The 9,843-nt window shown below is 37.3% G+C and overlaps 1 protein-coding gene across 4 annotated transcripts in view; it reads right to left on the bottom strand.

The window, feature by feature from the left end:
- Positions 1–322: 322 nt before the first annotated feature.
- The window catches only part of PPFIA2 (PPFI scaffold protein A2), a 333,193-nt gene continuing 323,672 nt past the window's right edge, over positions 323–9,843 (bottom strand). For 3 of the 4 annotated variants that reach the window (XM_086471357.1, XM_086471363.1, XM_086471379.1), the window contains 8 exons: positions 9,542–9,604; positions 8,085–8,114; positions 6,289–6,464; positions 5,339–5,436; positions 3,365–3,540; positions 3,202–3,270; positions 2,052–2,211; positions 323–381 (listed from right to left, as the gene is read on the bottom strand). In XM_086471357.1, the coding sequence (XP_086327483.1) occupies positions 323–381; positions 2,052–2,211; positions 3,202–3,270; positions 3,365–3,540; positions 5,339–5,436; positions 6,289–6,464; positions 8,085–8,114; positions 9,542–9,604 (831 nt within the window). The remainder of the gene's footprint in view (positions 382–2,051; positions 2,212–3,201; positions 3,271–3,364; positions 3,541–5,338; positions 5,437–6,288; positions 6,465–8,084; positions 8,115–9,541; positions 9,605–9,843) is intronic. The other variant, XM_086471371.1, reaches the window with a different exon arrangement.

The following is a 9,843-nucleotide window of genomic DNA, read 5'->3' as shown; positions in this document are numbered from 1 at the left end:
TACGTTATGATTGGTGATCTATCATCTGAACAGAGTTGTCTGACAACTTTTGTCTTATCTGCTAAAGTGGTTTCAGCAGAAGGAACCTGCTGTTTGCGATGGGGAAAAGAATAACGTAGGATCTCCTGGACTGAGCTTGAGACTGTTGTCATGATCAAATGACCACCCTAGTGAATCTGAGTTAGATCCTCTGCTCCATGCTGGCTCTTGCTTGAATAATGCCAAGGAATATTGGGTGTAGGGTACAGTTATAAAGAGCTTTCATGATGGCCCCTTATGAATACTCACAATAATTCAGTGCTGGCTTCTTTGCTAGGCCTTGTCAGCATGAGTATGTGCGAACTGTTGAGCTGTCTAACCTCTGCAGTCGTGATGAAGCAACTGCAAATTGCAAGAAAAAGAAACAAACCAGAACCTCTTTAGAATCATGAAGAAAATAAATAGTCTGTTTCGCACTGGAAGGGTGGCTATTAAATTTTCTATGACATGACCTGGGCATGGTCTAGTTCAGAGCTCGTGAGTTTTTTCATGTCTCATGTACTATTGAAATCTGTCTTAAGTGAATACAGCTTAAAACTCAATTTTGTCTTTATTTTATTGGAAGTCCTAATACTGTACCTATCATGCTGTTTAAATTATAGTTCTTAGCACTGGGAGAGAGGAAGCCAAATCCTGCATGAAGATGTAGGTCTTCAAAGTTACGAACCTGTAAGTCTACTGAGTTCAGTACCCAGCTCAATAATGAACTGTCTGGAAGACCTCAAGTAAATCACTAAATTTTCCTTGTGCCTTGGTTCCTCACCTGTAAAATGAGAATAATATCTTCTGCATCACAGTATGTCTAGAAGATGAAATCCATGAATGTTTGTAAGGTTCTTAGCTACTGCAGTAATCTGGGCCATGGAAGTGCCTAGGGAGCTAGTACCTTTATTTGTACATAGAATTTGCCTTGGAATGGATTCTTGTCTTACGGCTTCATCGTTGCCAAAAAGTGCAGGATTAAAAGCAAAGCGTGCACATGAGCAGTGGAGTCAATGGAATTCAGTGATGCAATCAGAAAGTTATTCCATCTGTAACTGCAACTATAAAGTATTGGGTTTAAAGGTGAGAAGCTTTAATGGAATTTAGATGGCAATATTGTCATACTAAGTTCATTCAAGAGTTACAGAATGTTATCACAACAAGCCGTGTATTAAATTACTTTGAAACAAGTCTATTCATAGACCTACATTTTCTCATGAGGAAATAAACAGTATTTGAAATGGGCCAATCTATGAACTGGTAGTTCTCAGAACTTCAGGCAGGTATATATGGCTTTATCATCCATATACCTGGAGGAATAGCTGTAATGGGATTTGCATCTTCTCTCTTCCCTCTTACAATGATTTTTAAATTTTACTTATTTTTAATGATAATCTCTTAATTATGTTACTTTTCCAATCATTGCTGAGTTAGCGCATCTTTTGGAAATTAAAAGATTTCCAGAGAAAACTGACTGATGATATACTTTAACTCAATCAGTACCTGAAATTCAGTATTTGCTAACTACACCACCTGTCTGATTGTTAATTGCTAGCAACTTGAGTTATTTGATGGTCAAGGCTAAGCTAGTTAGTTTGAAAGTCAAATAGGAAAATAAAGGTGATAGCCCTTTCTAAGTGCGTTCTCTAAAATACATTCCACCTGCTAGAGAGGCTAATGAGCTGAAAAATTTGCTTAGATATTATATGCAATCTTAGATGAAAGTCAGGAAATTAATTCCTCTCTTTCTGAATGTTTCCTTTGCAGGTCTAGAATGGCTGGGTGTTTTTTGTTTCATTTGTTAGGTTTTTTTTTTAAATACTGACAGTGTGAAGCAAACCTGAAAAAAAATCAATAGTATGCCAACTCAGTGCTTTTCCATTCTCTAATTCAGCTCTCCCAGACTCTGTTCATCCTAGTTAAATGAACACAGCCATTCTAGTGCAAGACAGACATGCACTAGAAGTCAATTTAGCATGCTAGAATAAGCCTCTCGCATTTCAACAGTAAGTGCAGAAATGACTGCATACCATCAGTCGCCATCTTCCGTGACTGCCCTGATGTTGTGGTTAATCTGAACCCAGCTGGCAGCGTTTCCGAGGAGCCCGGCATCATGCTGATCCCGTGAACCTCACGCGGAGGAAACTGTCGTCGCCAGGAGGGGCCACGTCTGAAGTTCTTGTCATCGCTCTGTCAACACAGAGTTGTATTTGATAAAGCAAAATGAAATCTTTCGATTAATTATCCTGCTGTCTCCTGCCTCTCCCACTGTCAAATGTATTCCACAACAACTACCCTGCTCTGTTGAACTGCATCCAGTAACTGCAATGCTCTGGAGACACTCTTGTAAAGGTAAAGGCTTTAGAAATATTAAATGCTAGGGTGGAAAACTCATCTTAAATCTCTGACTTGATATAGTAGAGGGTTTTAGTGTCAGCTAAAGTAGAACTTTCTTAAAAATCAGATCTCTTCAAAACACAGTGGCAGACAGTGCAATGGTTTGTTACTGCATTAGGAGGCTTACGTAAAGTGCTAATAAAGAATTAAACACTCATGTGCATGCACAGAATTCATAGGCATCTCACATTTTCAGCAAGTCCTTAAATGTTTTATTCCTCCTCATGTGCAGAAGTCTACGACCTGAACATTTTTACACTGGACTCTTACCTTAAGATAAATATTTTCCATAAGAGGATTTGAGCTTCCCCATTGTAGATTAACTGCCACAAAGCCCACTCTATTACATATTGATTCGCTCTGAAGAACCCCCCAAAAAGGGAAAAAAACCCAAACTACCAAGAATCCATTTTTCTTCTTTCTTCTTTAGGACACTTACACACTTTTATTAAAAATACAGAATAGGTTGCACAGGCATCCACCCCCCCCCGGCCACTTGCTCTGGCCAGTGAAACTTCCACTCCTTTCTGCATGTTTCCTCTATGGAAAATGTTCAACTTAAGGTAAGAGTGCAGTGCCAAATGTAGCATCCAAAATGATATGAATAAGTAGCCATACTGAGGTTACTTTAAAACCCTTGACTGGCATTTCCTAATTTTTTTATTCTTAAAGATGTAACTGACTCTTTTTAGCAATGGGCAAATTAACATGTCTTCATGCATTCAATTTAATTTTTATATTTTACTGTGATATTTTATAAATACTGAAAATAAAATTAATTACTTCCTCAAGCCGTCTTTCAGTTCCTAGTGCTAAAAGGTTGTTGTATTCTCTCTCAAGGATCTGCCGTGCCTAGAGATACCAAAGTAAAAAATTAAAATGGTTGAAGATGGATAAAAGGCAATAATGGGTACACATTAACCAGAAGTAGCATGAGCAAACTTGCCTGGGTGTTTTGTGTTGGAATCTGTAATAATAAAGCTAAACTGCTGTAATCAAAGTTTTCATCCAGTGCTATAAGTGAACCATGCACACCACTTTCTAGAATATTATTTGCATATTCTCGGAGGCCAATAGCTTGTATCCAGCGTATGACTCGATCATTGCTCCATACCAGCACATCTGTAAGGACATAACACCAGTTCAGTTTCCTGATACCAAATAACTTCTGAACTGCACAGGTGCATGCATGTAGTTGTGCATGCACTGTGGACATCATACTGGTTTATTTCTTAAATGATGAATGTCAGCAAATTATTCATAAAGCTTTAATATTGCCTCTTCAATGTGTGATTTTAGCTACCTTCAAGTTAAATGTTTATTCTAAATAATGATTCCAAAGAAGAAAGGTGCCTCCAGAGGTCGTCTCCAGAATGCAATTCCTCCCAGCTCCTATAGATAGCCTTTTCAATTCTTAGGCAAGATTTTATAGCTTAACAAGGCAAGGGCACAGGAGAAATATCTGTTCCTCAAGGATTCACTTGAGAGTTTTATATTAAACATTTTGAGAGTCAGGTCAGCACCTACCGTTTTATAACATGCCATAAAGCAAATGATGAGTTCACAATTTCAGAAACTAAAACTATTTTTAGTTCAGAAAGCTGTTTGAGCTGTTAAGGTCCATGACAATTACAAAGCTAAGGCAACAAAATGAGCTAGGAAACCATTTTTGAGGATTTGGCTATTATAAAAGAAGTATCCTACCTTGCCTGTAAGATTAAAAGAAAGTTATTTACACTGATCTTTATACTTGTGAGTGGGAAACATACTGTGTTTTGTGTTACTGAGGGATGAGGCCTTTTCCTGAACCCTTTGAAGTCCAGCTAATGTAGCTGTTCTGAGAGCAGCCATTCTCTGACCAAGACCATCCCAGACGTTGGGGTCAGGATCGGCTGAAACACAGTGTGGCAACCAGGGATCACTGAGACCATATCTCACCTGGGACTGTGTCTAACTGACCGATGCACGACAGGGTGAAGGAGGCTATGGGATATTACCCTTGTCCTAGCAGTGACAAGCATTGAAGCAACACCAGAATTTGAAACGAATACCCAATTCCCCCATGTCAGCCTCCAGCTATACCCACTCAGGCTCAATGACACTGATGCCTCCACATCCAAGGCAAAAGCTTTGCATTAGTGCATGCCATCGTCTGCCTTAAGCAAATGCATGCTTCACTGTAGCCATTCCCCCGTCTAATTCCCCCCCTTTTTTTTTAGCTCTTCCAATCGGCATTGTGCTTGAGAAGTGTTAACTGCTGTATTCACTAGAGCTGGAAATGCTTGATGGAAACAAAAGATTCACTTCTCATAATGGAAAAAACCCCAACAACTCTAATTGTTATATATAAAAGTGAGACTGCAACTGCTTTAGAGAGTTTTACACAGAAAAATACTTTAAAATCAGCTGTTAAATTTTCTAATAAGGTCAGTTTTGTTAGGAACTATTCTTATATACCAACCAACTGCCTCAGTGGCCACCTGTCCATGCAGCATTTTCTATGATATGCATTTTGAAGTAAGAAATCAAAGGCAAAGGTTTCCAAAAGCAGGAGCACAGTGTTAAGATCCTGAGTGCTCCCATTTCCCAGTGTTGCCCCCAGCACATCCCCATGATCTGCAAGCTCTTTGGCCTTCTGCTTCTCAGACTGAATGGGGCTAGGATAAGATCTGTACCCAAAATCCAATTTAGCAAAATGTATGTATCAAACCGCCATTTGGAATTTCAGCCCCAATTTAGCAAAGTACTTAACTGTGCCTAATTTAAGGAGATACTTTGCATTCTGAAGACAGATGGACTTATGTCAGTTTTACTAAAAGCACATGCTTAAATGCTTTGCTAAAATGGCATGACAAGGGGTTAATAGTGTCAAGCTTCAAAAGAAGAAACATTCCCAGTATTCATTCCCAGCAACTATCACCTTTTATTTCATGCTGACTCATTTCTCTTCGCTTTTCCAGTTCTTTTCTATCATAATTCAACCTCTTTAAACACATGATTCCATATTGCAAGCTTGTTCTGTTATTTAAAGAGAAACATTTACAGAGTTAATAAAGATAATTTTGAAGATGGGAACATATGTAGGATGTATTTCCTGTATTTCACATGAGGTGTTTAATGGTGCCCATGTAGCAAATCTTGAGGACAGAGGGGAAAGCAAAACCATTAAAAAAACTCCACAGACTTCAAAAATGAAATGGACAAACCCAAAATGAGTATGTTCGATTAAATGTTCTAGCATAAGAAACCCAAAACATTAAAAAGCATATTCAGAAAAGGTCAGCCCTTGCGAGCTGTGAAATGTTTCATCAAATCAGGCCTCAAAAAAGTGACAAATCAGACAGTACATTAAAAAAAAAAATCCACTGCTTGTCACATAAACATCATTCTCCCTAAAGTCTAAATGCCTTTATTTCCATATTTCCAATTTAGCTTCCTGGCTATATTCCTAGATAACCTGAACAACTGTCAATTTGCTTGTATTACCAGCTTTTATATGTTACACACAATAGCTTTTCATTATTATGAGATCTCAGGGCTTCAAGTCTTAGTTTACTACTTTCTAATACTTTAATCCACTTAATAAATTATTACTGTTACTGTATTGTCAAGGCTTTATGTATTAATGGATCCCTGCTCAACATGAAATTTACCTGTACCGAGATCGTAGTTTTGAAAGACATAATTGCAATGCGGTTGCTATTACTAAAGGAATCTCTCTCAATTCAGATTTCTGATGCTTGGCACTCACTTTTCTGTGCCGTTTTCCACACCAGAACACAGAAAGTAAGTGGTTTTGTTCTGTGCAGCACTGAACACTACGTCAGACCCATAAACATCTTTATAGGTGTAGTCTTTATGCCAACATACCGATGAAAGCTATCCACCATTTTTAAGTGCACACGCAGATCTTTCTTTGTCAGGTGATCTAACATCCTTGCATCTACCAGGCATTCCATAAAATAACTTCGGTACTGAGGTAAACCCAGACTGGGCAGCCATTCGTTACCTATCCATTCGTGGTTCATATCACCATAAGCCAGGGTCTAGAGGGGAACAGAAAAGGGAGAGGGGGAATAAATTCCTGAGTTTGTTCAAGGTTGCATCACAGACTGAAGACAGAATATCTCTCTGCTATGCTCTAGTGAGACTTCCTAGCTTAGAAATCCTGTCTAAAAAATCCCATTCTGTTTTTACATCATTTTGACACTGGAAGTGGAAGCCACTGTGAGATTTATTAGACAACAGTTTTGCCTATTTTTTTGTTTTTCATCTTTGTAAATTTTAAGCATTTTTTTTTGTAATAAGAAATCATAGTTTCAATTTTGAGTTTTAAATACAGGCAAACTTATTACACAATCAAAATGTGTTTGTTGGATAATCTTACTTGCTTTCAATTGACCTAGAATACTTATGCTAGGCAAATCCTACAATGAACTTGGTAATACAAACGAATCATCTGAAGTTTGTGTAACTGTTTAGTGGGGGCTAGGATTTCCTAAACAGGATCTAATGACACTTCATGGTTACACACCTGTAGTCCTTTTGAGCCTAAAAATTAATTCCAGTTTTGTTTGTCAGCCAAGCTTACATCCACCATCAGTCTTTGCCATCAGTCAGATCAGGTGACCAAATACATTCTATTAATGAGTTATTTTCAGCTGCGACTAGCTTAAACCTAAGTGCATCACATGTGGAGCTCAATAAACTAATTCTTTAAGATAGGAGCAAACAGATTCCTCCTAGAAGCTAGCATTCAGGCATTAAGCTACTTCACTGTTCAGCTGTAATTTCAGTAGGGTGAGGAAGAAAGTATATGAAAAACATACATGCATGTTGAGCTACTTTTATATGGGTTGCCCAATTAAGATGCAAACTGGACAGATTTTACATCTCACTACTGTCAATTATTTTGTACTACTAAAACTTAACAGAAAAGAACTCATAAATTGCAAGATAAACACCTGTTCAATAGGATCAGGCTCAGCTTTGAGCATCCCTTCCAAGCCTAACTATCTTTTTGGGTTTGTTTTTAATGTCTCCTGTCATAGAAAAAAGGATAATACAGTGCAATACAAATACATATCTATGCGGGAAAAAGTAGTCCCCTCATCCCTCATACTTGTGAGATTCTGAAGAGAAAAGGAATGCCATAAGTAAAGACAGCAACATTGTGTAAGAGTGTGCATATATTAGAGAGACAGAAAGAAGTTGAAAATTATAAGTAGTGATGGTCTAACTAAAATGAAAAAAAATTTCATGATTACACAAGTCTATTTCTAGACAGACACTTGTGTTTGATTTATACAATCGTTCTAAAAAAGTCCGCTGTAATTGCAGAAATGTTAGATCTCGAAGTCTTGGCATATTTTATTAGCCTATTCTCAAAAATGAGGAAAATATTTTTTATAGATTTAGTTGGGAAGTAGAAGATATCTCTGGAATGTAGTCGTTTCTTTTAAGAAAAGTATTTACAGCATATGTACCTCTTTGTGCTTTACCTAGCAAACCTGTCTAGAGAATATTTTCTTTGTATTAGAACTCTAAAATGTGTAAATCATAATTCAGTCATTGAGATACTGTCTCAATACTATGCATACTGATACACTGTTAATTACACTATCACTAACTTTCCGTTCGAAAAAAATCATTTGAAAGGGTCATACCTGAGCCCAGCTGCCTTCTTCAGACTCCTTCTGTGTCATTAGCAGGAAGCAATTAGTAAAACAGGTAAAAAGACAATAAAAATGAGTTATAAAAAGATGTCATTTTCATGTGTATGTTAATCTTTCTTAGTACAAATGAAAACATACATGTAAAATTTGCTGATAATTTGCAATGCCCTGGGCTAAACTACCTTAAAAATTACAAGACGAACCCATAAAAACTTAGTAGGGCGAATCTAGCCAAGTTTCAAGATATAAAATCGTTACAGCTTGGTAAAACTTTCTTAAACACTTTTTATGGTTTCATAATCAAAATACAACCATTTACTTACAAAATTGGGCATTAGGGATGCTATTTTTTGTTTCTAGTTAGATTTTGCAACATCGACAATAAAAAGTTGACTTCTTTTGAATGTATGGTAAAGGAGCTTTTTATATAACATTTTTTTAATGGCGAAGCTATATTTTTCTGGCTGGCCAGTTAAACAGGATCAACTCTACTTCTGGTCAGTTGAGTGTCATTATATTTGTATTTATCTTTATCAAGTAAAATAAAATTGAAAATGAGCTCAGTTGTAAAAAAAAATTACTGATGAGTATCTGCTTCATGAATGTTCATGAGAAAACTTAAAATAGTATTTCAAGCAAGCATAAATTTCTATGAAATAAGTCTTCATTGCATCAAAACTTAGCTTCAGTACCTTCCCCACCATTTATGGATTGGGCTGACTATAAAGTTTTCCAAACTGAAGATAGGTTTTTCAGCATCTCACTGTAGGATTGTATCATGTTTTATAAGCACTGTTACGGAGCTGTTACGATGTAATGATAAAAACAAAACCTAAAATAACTTATGTTCCAAGTAAAAGAAAAAAGTCAGGACTATTGAATAAAATCTATTAATATTTATTTACGTTCCCCCAAAGCAGGGAGAGGTTTGACAGAAATCACTAAATAAGTGACACATTCCATGCACCCTAAATCAAAGAGCATGAATACACAAGTACAGACATGAAAGACTCAGCATTAATGAAAACACTGAGTTGTGTAATGCACCATTATCAAGCCTTTTCTTATTTCTTTCTATATCAGCAGATATAAAACTATATTTAGAAGAGGTACCAGGGAGTGCAGGGGAAATGTTGCACCTGCAGCCATGACAATTTCATTTCACTAAATGAGGTCTCACTCTGGCAGTGAAACTGCTATGTACTGTAAAATGCCAATACTGGTTTTAGGTTCACACAATTTTTGTGATCGCAATACAGTTTGCAATTATTTTTTTCTGGGAAATGATGTAACTGTTCTTTAAATTCAATTTCACTCCCCCCTGCAACTTTCTAATGGCCTGCTTGGGAAGCGTCCTACAGAAGATAATGGCATCTGCGTTAAAGCTGCTACATCCTAGTTCTCTTTCGAGCACCTAAACCATTTCAAATGGAAGTGGAAAGACTAACCGTTTTAGCTGGAGCAGCAAGATTTTCCATTTCTTCATGGGTCACCCAAACATTGCCTGAGGGCTATGGACAAGGCCCGCAGGAAGGCAGGTGGGATCCACATTAGGTAAGCAGTGGTAAAGAAGAAAGGCAGCACCACTGTAAGTTAACAGCGTATAGCATCACCATCAGCACAACCACGTTCTTGCCTCTACCGAGCTGCAACTAGAGACAACTTTAGACAACTTGGTTTGTATCTTTTGTTAGAGGATTCTGAACAGACGCGATGGAGCATGTCAACTAGAACTGATGGAGGAAATCTG

The sequence above is a fragment of the Leptosomus discolor genome, chromosome 1 (genome assembly GCF_034619465.1).
Source record: "Leptosomus discolor isolate bLepDis1 chromosome 1, bLepDis1.hap2, whole genome shotgun sequence".
Classification (NCBI taxonomy): Eukaryota; Metazoa; Chordata; class Aves; order Leptosomiformes; family Leptosomidae; genus Leptosomus; species Leptosomus discolor.
Note: the sequence above shows the minus strand (reverse complement) of the source record. Positions and strands in the feature narration are given on the sequence as shown.